Source organism: Salvelinus fontinalis, chromosome 6, assembly GCF_029448725.1.
Source record: "Salvelinus fontinalis isolate EN_2023a chromosome 6, ASM2944872v1, whole genome shotgun sequence".
Classification (NCBI taxonomy): domain Eukaryota; kingdom Metazoa; phylum Chordata; class Actinopteri; order Salmoniformes; family Salmonidae; genus Salvelinus; species Salvelinus fontinalis.
Window position 1 is genome coordinate 14000218 of NC_074670.1, and position 14017 is coordinate 14014234.

Below are 14017 nucleotides of genomic sequence, written 5' to 3' on the forward strand. Positions count from 1 at the left end.
TATAATGATGTTCTAATTATATTTATATCGGAACAAAACAGCTAAAAGGATATGCCTAGCTAGTTACCTTGGTAGCTAGTTAGCTTGGCAGCTAGGTAGCTAGGTAGCTAGTTAGCTTGGTAGCTTGTTAGCTTGGTAGCTTGGTAGCTTGGTAGCTAGGTAGCTTGGTAGCTTTCAAGATAGCAATATCAATCTGGGATTCAACTTTTTTTTAAATGACTTCCGCTAATTGACTTCCTCAAGCATGGTAAGACAAAGGAGCTCAAGTGTTTAATCACACCAAAAACACAGCAGATACTGTTTGTTTAGAAGAAGGATGACATTTAACTAGGATTTAAAACTAGGTTTTGTGCAGTTTAGAGTTCATGGTTATGGAGGCCAAAGTCTGATGATCAGATCCGACACTTTAGTTAATGGACAGTCAGCCGTGTGTGTGTGTGTGTGTGTGTGTGTGTGTGTGTGTGTGTGTGTGTGTGTGTGTGTGTGTGTGTGTGTGTGTGGTTGACGTGGATTTGATGAGGGGACAGGTCGAACACTGATAAAGACGGTAACTAGCTAGTAAAGGAGTGTACGGGGAAAGATGATGACTGACAGGCGACAGACAGGTGAAGATGACAGCTGTTATTGACTGAATGACACTTTTTATTTTTGCCTTTGACAGTGTGTGAATAACAACTTGACTCCAAGATTCTGCAGAAACCAGTTGATCTGCGTGGGCATCTGATCTGCACAGAGCATCATACACACAGATCATCTTTAGGCTGGCCAGGTGTAAGCTACAGGTTTAGGCACAGATGCGTATAGATGGGACAGAGGGACAGGTCCAGGCTAACAAACAGGTATTGGGGATGAAGGAGAGAGGGCAGGTACCAGACAAAGATCCCTGGCCAGTGGCCCCAGAGGTCAGAAAGATGGGGGTTAAGGGACCCAGCTTTAAGCCCCAAATGGAGGGGGTGAAGCAGACTCTGAGGGTGACGAACCCCTTGGCTCGGGAGTGTTTGGGAGAGCTGATGGGAACATTTGTTCTGCTGGTGAGTAGCCTAGCTTTAAAAGCCTTACTGTTCAAAATGGAAAACATAAAGCACACTATTTTTATAGACAGAAGAAAATAAAAAATATATATATGTGTGTGTGTCATATGCACAGTACAATGAAGTGCTTACTTGCAGGTTTTCCTCTCAACATTGCAACCACAAAAAATAATTGAGATAATCTGAGTAATCAGTAAGTAGACAAATGACCACCAGTCAACACCACTTATTGCAACCATGTTCATACATGCAGTGGTGTAAAGTACTTAAGTAAACATACTTTAAAGTGCAACTTAAGTTGTTTTTGGGGCTATCTGTATTTTACCACTTTGACTTTTACTCCACTATATTCCTGAAGAAAATAATGTACTTTTTACTCCATACATTTTCCCTGACACCCAAAAGTGCTCATTACATTTTGCATTCTTAGCAGGACAGGAAAATGGTCAAATGTATACATCCCTACTGCCTCTGATCTGGCGGACTCACTAAACACACATGCTTCGTTTGTAAATGAGTGTTGGAGCGTGCTCCTGGCTATCCGTAAAAATAAAATTAAAATACTAGGATATGGTGACGTCTGGTTTGCTTTATATGAGGAATTTGAAAAATGTGTACTTTTACTTTAGCAATTACATATACTTTGGATACTTAAGTATATTTAAAACCAAATACTTTTAGACTTTTACTCGAGTAGTATTTTACTGGGTGACTTTCACTTGAGTTCTATTAAGGTACCTTCACTTTTAAGTATGACAATTGGGTACTTTTTCCACCACTGCCTGCGTCGAAATGTGAACATATTTTTTATCAGTATCCTATTATAGTAGCTTATGAAAAAGTCATTTGGTACATTATGACTTGATAAGAAGTTGATAGCTTGAAGCTATAACCAGAGAGGTTTTAGCTGTATGGCATCTTTGTTCAACTCTGAGCGGTTGTTTTGGGCCAGGCAAGTTAACCCCTCTCCCATTTTGTCACCGTGACTCGCTACCCAAACCAGATGCAACTGGTTTCAAGTGGCCAAGAGACATCATGTGATCTCCTACTGCTATCTAGTGGATGGACTGGGAATCAGACAGGGAATATAAAAATATACAAAACATTAAGAACACATTAGAGGTTGCTGGATCGAATCACCGATCTGACAAGGTACAAATCTGTCGATCCTTCCCTGAACAAGGCAGTTAACCCACTGTTTCCCGGTAGGCCTTCATTGTAAATAAGAATTTGTTCTTAACTGACTTGCCTAGTTAAATAAAATAATAAAATAAATAAATAATTTCATAATTAATAAAGATGATTGGTTTTCAAACTGACGAAAATCTGTTTATGTCAAACAGCTTTGTTATATTTCAGTCTTCTGTGATGTATGTAAGTGTAATATTGGGATGAAAAGTCAAAACGGAAAACATTTCAACTCTATACAGTATGTGACATGGTACAGGTGTCTTCTTTTCTAACCATGTGTATGAGGTGTATACTTTTGGTTCCAAGTAGATTTGTTTAAGACTACTAAGAATCATTCTGTAACCCTGATTTAGCCCACTGTTGTAAAAACTAAATATTTAAAAAGGAATAGTTTCACCATAATAAAATGAAAGTTCAGTTCATGTAACAGGGTTGACCTTAAAATTAGGGACAGACGTAAATTATTCATTAATCGCATGAAAAAAAAATCTTCAGAAATTACTTTTTCAAAGCAACAAAATAACTAGGGCTTTTACAATGATGATGAAATGTTGGGGTTAAGTGGGTTAAAATGTTCCTAGATGTCACATGTCAAAATAACACATCTTTATTGCATTTACATGATGAAATATCTGATGTATTGAATTCTCCATCTGGCCTATATTAAAGGGCACTTCATTTAATGTAACAGGCTATTTCAATATTGGTGAACAATTTAGAACTGAAATATCAAAGGGACGCAAAAGGCACTCTTTCGTGGAACGACCCATCTACTTTTAGTAAACTACTTCTCCTTATCTATAGCCTTCAATAAGCCACAATACACAGACTTGTAAGACTGGTTATCTAAGCTGGTCTCTGTTAAGAGCCTTTGAACGGGGTATGGTAGAAGGTGCCAGGTGCACCAGTTTGTGTCAAGAACTGCAACACTGCTGGGTTGTTCACATTCAACAAAGCAAAAGCAGGTTTTTAGAAAAGTTTGCAATTTAAAAAAAAAACTGAAATATCACATTTACCTAAGTATTCAGACCCTTTACTCAGTACTTTATTGAAGCACCTTTGGCAGTGATTACAGCATTGAGTCTTCTTGGGTATGAAATTCATGAGGTTGGAGGTAACATGAAAATTTCCCAGGACATAGAAATATATAATACTGGCTTAACCTCTACCGAGCACCTACCCCGGGTCCGGGAGCACCCCCCACCCCCCCCACACTGATTAGCATCGCTAGCATAGCGTCACAATTAAATAGTAGCATCTAAATATCATTAAATCACAAGTCCAAGACACCTAATGAAAGATACAGATCCTGTGAATAAAGCCACCATTTCAGATTTTTATAATGTTTTACAGGGAAGACACAATATGTAAATCTATTAGCTAAACACGTTAGCAAAAGACACCATTTTTTTACTCCAACATGGTGACAGTCTGATAACATATTTATGGTATAGCATAGTTTTTCTTTGAAAAATGTGCATTTTTCAGGTATAAATCACAGTTCTACATTGCAGCTGCAATCTGAAATAGTGCCGACGCAGCCAGAACAATTACAGACACCAACGTCATATAACTAATTACTTGTCTTAAAACATTTCAGAAAAAATACACAGCGTACAGATATTGAAAGCCCAACATCTGGTGAATCCAAACAATATTTCTGATTTATTAAATGTTTTATAGCGAAAACAAAATGTAGCGCTAAATTAGCATAGCCACGCCAGCCAGAACCAGCTGGGCGCCCCCGACCAGTTCACATGCACGACAGATATATGAAATAACATCGTAAATTGGGTCTTACTATTGCTGATCTTTCATCAGAATGTTGATCAAGGTGTCCTTAGTCCTGATGAGTCGTTCAATCCATTCATAATGGCAACTTTCCCTCTTCATTTAGCATATGTACTGGTCGACTGGCCAAAGTAAAAAAAGTCACAGAACGGAACACGGCAAAACTCCCGAAAAAATTCAAATAATCTGATTAAACTATATTGAAAAAACATACATTAAGATGATATGGTCACATGTATCAAACAAACATCGAGACGGAGATAGTTTTCATCCGTAACGGCAGCAAAACAGTAGACAATCGCACCTCCAAATCGCGCGATTCAGAGAACCGGAAGTTGTCGGTCACGCCAAAGAAATAGGTCTTATTTCACGTCAGTACAAGATAAACAAAGAATTTCTCCTCTGACGTCCTCTTGACACCCAGAGGAAGACGAATGAAGTGTGTTTCGGGTCATAGGTGGCGTGACCATATATAGGCAGAGCGTTGAAGCGAGCATACACATCTTGCATTCTTCTTCTTGGTCAGGGAAAGTGCTGTCAAATGACTTCTGTTTCACTCAGAGACAAAATTGAAATGGTTTTAGAAACTATAGATTGTTTTCTATCCAATGGTATTAATTATATGCATATAGTAAGAGCAATAATTGAATAAGAGGCAGTTTAATCTGTAGAGGAAATTATGCTAATGCAAAAACAGCACCCCCTGTATTCTCAAGAAGTTAAAATCTTGTCAATCTAACTGTACTGTCTAATTCACAGTAGCTATTACAGTGAAATAATACCATGATATTGTTTGAGGAGAGTGCACAGTTTTGAACTTGAAAATGTATTAATAAACAAATTAGGCACATTTGGGCAGTCTTGAGACAAAATTTTGAACAGACATGCAATGGTTCATTGCATCAGTCTAAAACTTTACAAATACACTGCTGCCATCTAATGGCCAAAATATAAATTGCACCTGGGCTGGAATAATACATTATGGCCTTTCTCTTGCATTTCAAAGATGATGGTACAAAAAAAATACAAAACAACTGTAAGTTTTTTCTTTGTATTATCTTTTACCAGATCTAATGTGTTAGATTCTCATTCTCATGTGTTATATTCAACATTTCCACAAACTTCAAAGTGTTTCCTTTCAAATGGTATCAAGATTATGCATATCCTTGCTTCAGGGCCTGAGCTACAGGCAGTTAGATTTGGGTATGTCATTTTAGGCGATTAAAAAAAAAGGGTCTAATCGTTAAGAGGTTTTAAATGCACTATGCATTATGTAGGATGAATGCTGCAACAACACAGAATAAAACAATGAATAAAAGTCCCATGATGGTAGTGACTGTCGATTACTGCTTATCACGTATTAACCTGTCTAGGATCAGCGTGGCGCTAGCGGCACCCCCCCCCCCCCCCCCCACTGAAAAACCAGTGCCGCGAAATTCAAAAAAAATATTTTTTTAAAATATTTAACTTTCACACATTAAAGTCCAATACAGCTAATGAAAGACACAGATCTTGTGAATCCAGTCAACATTTCCGATTTTTAAAATGTTTTACAGGGAAGACACAATATGTAAAGATGTACATCTATTACCTAAAAACACATTAGCATAATCCACCATCTTTTATTTGTCCACCAACACCAGTAGCCATCACCAATTCGGCTAAACTAAGATATTTATAGCCCCTAACCAACAAAAAAACTCATTAGATGACAGTCTGATAACATATTTATGGTATGGGATAGGTTTTGTTAGAAAAAAGTGCATATTTCAGGTAGACTTCATAGTTTACAATTGCACCCACCATCACAAATGGACTAGAATAATTACAATGAGCAACGTGTTTACCTAACTACTAATCATCAAACATTTCGTAAAAATACACAGCATACACGAATCGAAAGACACAGATCCTGTGAATACAGACAATATTTCAGATTTTCTAAGTGTCTTACAGCGAAAACACAATAAATCGTTATATTAGCTTAGCACATAGCAATTAGCAGCCCAGCATTGATTCTAGCCAAAGTGAGCGATAAAAGTCAACATCGCCAAAAGATATTAATTTTTTCACTAACCTTCTCAGAATTCTTCCGATGACACTCCTGTAACATCACATTACAACATGCATATACAGTTTGATCGAAAATGTTTATATTTAGCCCCCAAAATCATGGTTAGACAATGTGAAATGTAGCTCAGTTGGTCAGAAAATGTCCTTGCGCCACTTAGACAGTGATCTACTCTTATACATAAATACTCATAAACGTGACTAAAAAATACAGGGTGGACAGGGATTGATAGACAATTTAATTCTTAATACAATTGCGTTATTACATTTTTTAATTTATCCTTACTTTTCAATACAGTTTGCGCCAAGCGAAGCTACGTCAAAAAACATGGCGTCCTAAGCCACTAAAATGTTTCGACAGAAACACGATTTATCATAATAAAAATGTCCTACCTTGAGCTGTTCTTCCATCAGTATCTTGGGCAAAGGATCCTTTCTTGGGAGAAATCGTCTTTTGGTGGAAAGCTGTCCTCTTGCCATGTGGAAATGTCAACTGCGTTCGGGATGAACTGAAAAGCGTGCCCAACTTTTCACATCGTTGCAAAAATAAATGTCCCAAAATCGCACTAAACGGATATAAATTGCTATAAAACGCTTTAAATTAACTACCTTATGATGTTTTTAACTCCTATAACGAGTGAAAAGATGACCGGAGAAATATAACAGGCTAAACTAACGCTTGGAACAAGTGCGCGCCGGTGTCCTCTTGGCTCATGACGCAGCTCCCAAAGAATGACTAGCTTCAGGGTTTTTTCATTTGTAGGGCCTGTGAACGCGCAATCGACCCCGTTGGAATCGTCATCACGTAAAGGCATCCAGGGGAAGACGTAAGAAGTGTCCGTATAGTCATAGCAACGACAGTGCCCTTTTAAATGACTTCAGAACAGTGGCCAACATTTCTCAAATCTGACTCCATGTCAGGGAAATTGCTGTAGAATGGGCTCTGTTCCACTTAGAGACAAAATTTCAACTCCTATAGAAACTATAGACTGTTTTCTATCCAATAATAATAATAATATGCATATTGTACGATCAAGGATTTTGTGGGAAGCCGTTTAAAAAATTAGCCAAATTAGCATAAGTAGTCTAAACAGCGCCCCCATCCCCAACAGGTTAACCATCATTTATTCACATTACTTAAGTTTTCTATGTTACGTCTACCCCTGACTCCAGGTTGAAAGAATATCGTGTGGGAGGAGATGAGAGTGGAGGGGAGAAAGAAGGAGGGAGAAAGAAAGAATTAGAGAAGCAAAGCGCAAGTAGAGTAGAGGTAAAGGGGGTGTAAGGGGATGTGATAGAGAGGGGAAAGAGAGGAGCTCAAGGGAGAAACTGTAAAAGAAAGAGAGGGAACATGAACAGACAGGTACAGTACACTGCAGCCATGGCTAGAAGGACATCCAGTTCTAGCACTTTCCCTTCCTCAGCTGTGTGATTCAGCAAGGACTCAGCCTGCACACAGACACATGAACGCATGGACAAGCTGGAATAGACCTGACGGTCACGGACTAACATACAGTAGAAACTGTAACAATACTGCCCATATTAATGACTGACAGTCACACAGCAACAAGAATCAGTTGAAGCACACATACACCTACTTCCTCTCGCTTTCTGGGTCGTTCCACCTATTCAATGTCTTTTGAGAAGTGTAAATTGGTAAAAACAAATTAACTGGATAAAAAAAACACGTTTTCCCATCTCTGGAGGGTATCCCTTTCCTGCAGTCAATGACCAAAATCACCCTCTTTGGCCTCATGGGGGGAATGTTATTAATATTTTTCATAATTTCGGGGTGGCAGGTAGCCTAGTTAATAATGTCAACAAAAAAAATTGTACCCGAAAATGAACCGACCTCAAAAAGCAGTAATCGCTCAGCACTAAACGTTGAATATCATACTCATTTGAGTATCCCGGATTTATATTTACTATGTTACGTCTAGTCTATGAGACCAGACTGCCTCTTTAATCAAACTTGACTTTATCTCTGCCTCCCTTCTCTCCCCCTCTGTCTTCCTCTAGATGTTTGGCTGTAGTGCATCAGCCCAGGTGAAGACCAGTAGAGAGACTAAGGGACAGTACCTCTCAGCCAACATGGCCTTCTCTGTAGGGGTCATGTCTGCCATGTACCTCTGCAAGGGGGTCTCAGGTAAACCCTACTACACCTTTCATCCCAAACCAACTCCCATCCCAATCCTTGGACTAGACTAAATACTGTCATTTTCTCCACTTTAAACAACAACTCATACAGTATACAGTATGTACAGTACAGAGGAGGCTGGTGGGAGGAGCTATAGGAGGATGGGCTCATTGTAATGGTTGGAATGGAAGCCAAACTGGAACAACCATTTCAATAACGGGCGCAATAAATCCAAGTTGGATTAGTTTAGAAAATGTATGTTATTTATATTTAAGTAGTATAAGATTAATGAATCAACAGTGCATAAAAAAAACATAGATATTGAAATAAACATTTCCAAAAATCCACCTGCAATAGAGCATGCTGGGAAATATGATAATGATGGGTGTGGTTTTGGTTTAACACTGGTTATTATTAACACCAACGCTTGGGTTCTTTTTACAGCAATGAGTATAAATGTAACACTTACAGAGGTAATTGAACACCTGAATCAACACTAGGAATGTTACTGAAAAATCAGCACTAGGTAACACTGGACAGTTTGCTGTACCATGACTAAGCTTGATTTCCTTAGCGTTTCTTATATGTCTGTACTCTCCCATTCTACGTATTTAGACCATACTGGCAATGTCAGTCTGGCAACAGTAATAGACGTAGGGGTGGTGTGAAATGGTCACACCAGCACCCAGACTTCTATATGACTGTAACATTACTGTGGTCACACAGTGCTAGCTGTCTGTAATGTCCTGGTGATTCATTCTGCATCAGGCTGTTACTGTAATGGCCACAACTCTCCAAGGTCTCACTCCCACACACACTCTCACTCTTTTAGTGTGTGTGTGTGTGTGTGTGTGTGTGTGTGTGTGTGTGTGTGTGTGTGTGCCTGTACGTGTGTGTACGTGCGTGTGATGTTCACAGATTTAGTGGGTGAGATCATAAACAGGAGGTTGACTGATTCTCCCCCCTCTCTTCTCCTCCCCCCTCCATCTCTCTCTATCTCTCCTCTCTCTCTCTCCTGTAGGAGCCCATCTGAACCCAGCGGTCACTCTGAGTTTCTGTTCGTTGGGCAGGGTGCCCTGGGTGAAGCTGCTCCCATACGCTCTGTGTCAAGTGCTGGGAGCTTACCTGGCCTCTGGCCTGGTCTTCCTGGTTTACTATGGTCAGTCAGACACACTCACACACCAGTCCCACCAATCACTGGTGTCATGTCAGCTTGTTACATGCATATTCAGTAGCATAGAGTAGTAAGACATTATGATATAGTGTGCCATGATGACTGTCACTGAACAACCAGCTCCCTCTCTCTGTCAGATGCTATCATGGACTTCAGTGGAGGGAATTTGACAGTGTATGGGGCTAATGAGACGGCGTCCATCTTTGCCACCTATCCCGGAGAGCACCTATCTCTCAGCAGCAGCATCCTAGACCAGGTCAGACCAATATGATACAGTATGAAGCAGGAACGGAAGATGGTGGTTTGTCACTAACTCAAAAGGCACTTACTCATCTGAGCCATTTTTGTTGTAGGTGAATGGTAACCGCTGAATAAGATGAGAAAAAGAAGAAACCCTCACACTGATCTTGATAGTATCACTGCTCTTTAATAACTTTACGTATCGGCCTCAAGGCCTTCCTCGGAGCGTTTGGCCTTCGTCACTAACCTCCATAGCCACAAAGTCATAAACCCTGCCTATTTTCTACAATTTCTCTTCTTAAAATCTGATTTTAAACCTAACCCTAACCCTGAGTTATTGACATAGCCTTGTTCTGTTCAATGTTCTCTACCTATATAGTACCCTAAATAACCCAATTCATGTTAAGTTCAAAAGAATACAAGATAACAGTGTTGACACCATTCAAACCAATGAGGGATTGGAACTTTAATAAAGCCAATTATCTCAGAATCATCTTTTTGCAGATAGAACCTTATCGTCCCAAGCGCTCGTCCTGTATTTCCTGGTTTCACAAATTTCTCATATTCTATAGGTGGTGGGCACTGCCATGTTGATGCTCTGCATTCTCCCATTGGATGACCAGAAGAATAGTCCTGCCCCTGACGCTCTGATCCCGCCCATCGTTGCCGTGGTAGTCCTGGGGATCGGCATGTCGATGTCGTCCAATTGCGGCGGAGCGATAAACCCTGCCCGTGACCTGGGGCCACGCCTCTTGACACTGACCGCCGGCTGGGGCACTGAGGTGTTCACGTATGTCTTCTAACACACAAACACATTTTGAACTGAGTCAGCAGGTATGCAACATGTCAGCTATTACAGGAAGTGGTCAGGGGGTCAGTTAAGTGCACGGGAGAGAAGAGTGAACCATATGAAAGGAGTGGACTACTCCTGGACTAGAGCTAGATCTGCTTTGTGTGTTTGTGTTGGTGCCAAGTGTGCCACGCACAGGAGGCTGCTGAGGGAAGGATGGCTCATATTAATGGCTGGAATGAAGTGAATGGAATCAAACACATAGAAACCATGTGTTTGATGTGTTCGATACTGTTCCATTTATTCCATTCCGGCCATTCCTATGAGCCCATCCTCCCCAATTAAGGTGCCACCAGCCGCCTGTTGTACCAAGTGTGCCCGTAAGGCACTTTATGTCTATAGGAACATCTATCAGCGGATACCAATGCGCTAGACCAGGCACATGACGGACACACAGACACCGTATTTCAATTTGGAACTGGGCACGAGTTGTTAAAGTGAAGTTGATTGACTTGCAGACTTGGTAACTAATCCTCCCTCCTCCTCGTCTCTCTAGGTGTTATAACTACTGGTTCTGGGTTCCCATGATGGCTCCTCTGCTGGGAGGGATGGTGGGCTCTGGGATGTATCTGGTCTTCATCGCATGGCACCTGCCCGACCTTCCAACGAACCCCCCCATAGACAGTTTCTCTACCAAGCCCACCACGGAGGTGTGGACGCAGCCCCCAGCACCAGAGAAGGAAGGGGGGGAGTTGAAAACTGCTATGTTCTAGAAAGGGTAGAGACAGTCAGGCCGACTGTCGAAGTGAGAATGTGCGCATTGAGCGGAAATCTTTTAATTTGAATCACTGAATTCCAACTGACTTGCAAGAGACTCCTACTAGATGTGACCCACTGGGCAAAAACTGGTGAATCAACATTGCTTCCATGTCATTTCAACCCCAAAAATGAATGGGATCATGTTGAATCAACGTGAAAAACTGATTGCAAAAACCCATCAATATAACGGCATTTCATCTTATTTTCACCCAACTTTTCACCTAATTCCAATGTTGTTGATTTCACGTTAGTTGACAACCCAACCAAATGTCAATCAAAGCTAGATGTTGAACTGACAGCTTTGCCCAGTGGTGAGACATTTCTCTGGCTGTTTCCTATAAGAGAAAGGACATGCTAACAAACTGATGGGAGAACATTTGTCCAAGCCTCCTCTCCTGTCATTTTGTTCTATTGAGATGCTACTGCTGATTGAGGATCAGGTGTATATATTAGTAGTGAGCTTCAAAAACACACAGTCAGAGGTGAAAGGAGAAATTGATATTATGATTAGAGTCAGGCGTTCTGGTTGTTTTTTGAGGGTTTTATCTTTGACAGGTATTTACAACATTATCCACTGGGTTTGCTGCAGGCAGAAAATCCAAGGAAACGCTCTTTAATTGAAACGAGCTGTCTCCAATCAATAATTAATTGTTTGGTTGTGAGTGAGTGTTTCGGGGAGGGGGGCGCCTAAGCTAGGGGAAGTGTAGCTCAAGCCAGGGGAGGCGTAGCTCAAGCCAGGGGAGGCGTAATTGCACAAAGCCTATTATTTGTCAGAGAATTCTATTTGTACACTGAACAAAAATATAAAACGCAACATGTAAAGTGTTGTTCCCATGTTTCACGAGCTGAAATAAAAGATTCCAGAAATGTTCCATACACACGCACACAAAAAAGCTTATTTCCCTCATTTTGTGCACAAATTTGTTTACATACCTGTTGGTGAGCGTTTCTCTTTTGCCAAGACAATTCATCCACCTGACAGGTGTGGCATCTCAAGAAGCTGATTAAACAGCATGATCATTATACAGGTGCACCTTGTGCGGTGGGCAATAAAAGGCCACACTAAAATGTGCAATTTTGTCACACAACACAACGCCACAGATGTCTCAAGTTTTGAGGGAGTGTGCAATTGGCATGCTGACTGCAGGAATATCCACCAGAGTTGTTGCCAGATAACTTAATGTTAATTTCTGTACCACAAGCCGCCTCCAACGTCGTTTTTGAGAATTTGGCAGAACGTCCGACCAGCCTCACAACTGCAGACCATGTATAACCTTCTTCACCTGCAGGATTGAGACCAGCCACTTGGACAGCTGATGAAACTGAGTATTTCTGTCTATAATAAAGCCCTTTTGTGGGGAAAACTCATTCTGATTGGCTGGGCCTGCTCCCCAGTGGGTGGGCCTATACCCACCTATGGCTGCGCTCCTGAGCAGTCATGTGAAACCCATAGATTAGAGCTTAATGAATTTATTTCAATTGACTGATTTCCTGATATGAACTATAACTTAGTAAAATCATTGCATGTTGCGCTTATATTTTTCAATATAGATCAGTGATTAAACACCTCACTTTGCTCAAGCTGATCCTCTCAGAAACTCAATCCCTGATCATCTGAGGTTGTAAAACCGGGGCAATTAGGACAGTTCAAGGGGAGAAGCTATGAATCCAACCAGAAAAAAACTCTAAATCAGAATATCGCTTGAAAAAAGAGCGTGCCAATGAAAACAATTCTGAAAAACCTGCAATGTAGCATTATATTATAAATGGAAAGACAGGATACCCAGCCATCGGAAATAAAATAAACACATTACACTGTCTGAGAAGAACACACATCATTGTGTGTCAGTGTATTTGTCTGTAGTTTATGGAGATGCTTTCAGTTTTTTTTACCTCCGTTCATTACATGTGTGTTAATGATTGCACACATTTTGTGATTGTCAACTTTTTCGAGGGATGTTGGCACTTGCAAAAGCCATATCCTCAGCATTTACGTTTTTACTTTAATTTCTATGGCAAATGAAAATGGCTACTTTGTTCGGAAATAGGCTACTTGTGTGTGCATATATATACTATATATATATATATACATATAAAATCCAGATTATTCCAATATAATGTTGATAAGACAATGAATAAGTGAAATGTTTGTTGCTAATGTCCTTAAGACAGGCTAATAATTTGGTGCATTAGGGTAAAGTGTAGGCTGCTGATGAGTAAGCATTTCACTGTAAGGTCTACACCTGTTGTATTCGGCATTTCACTGTAAGGACTACACCTGTTGTATTCGGCGCACGTGACAAATAAACTTTGATTTGAGAATAATTGTCAGCAAACATTTCATTTGAAGTCAAGGTTGGGAATGTATTTTGGACTAACTGGATAATCATGTTGGATGATCATGGTATGCACACGAGACAATGAATTCACATGTGGTGTGAGAAGGTGCTATATCCGCCTATTGAGGTCGAATGATCGAAATGAGCGGCAGACAAACCCCCCACCAAAATTATGATTATTTTACTATCATTTTATTACTATGTGAAAATCTAATGGTTGCACTTATGCCAATAACACCTGAGTATAATCGTTTCCTGTTATTTCATAAGCACCTTATATTGCATGCACAAAACATGAAGTTAATCTGTGGAATAATTATGAATGAGTAATTCTAAACCTGTGTATATACATTTCTGGAGTTGAGGCCTTTTCTATTAGCACATTTAGGGCTTCTGCATGCATGCAACCATGGGTCTGTGTTCGTGCTGCTTGCG

General features: G+C 40.3%; 1 protein-coding gene across 2 annotated transcripts; it reads left to right on the plus strand.

Annotated features, from left to right (window-relative positions):
- Positions 1-492: 492 nt before the first annotated feature.
- Positions 493-12119, plus strand: LOC129857110 (aquaporin-10-like). Of its 2 annotated transcripts, none has more exons than XM_055925046.1 (6): positions 493-1031; positions 8103-8229; positions 9242-9379; positions 9532-9650; positions 10207-10424; positions 10981-12119. In XM_055925046.1, exons 1-6 carry the CDS (start codon positions 795-797, stop codon positions 11195-11197), a joined length of 1056 nt encoding a protein of 351 aa, XP_055781021.1. In that variant the 5' UTR covers positions 493-794; the 3' UTR covers positions 11198-12119. The 2 variants fall into 2 exon arrangements, with proteins under 2 accessions (XP_055781021.1, XP_055781022.1); XM_055925047.1 differs by lacking the exon at positions 493-1031 and adding an exon at positions 2142-2236.
- Positions 12120-14017: the final 1898 nt, after the last annotated feature.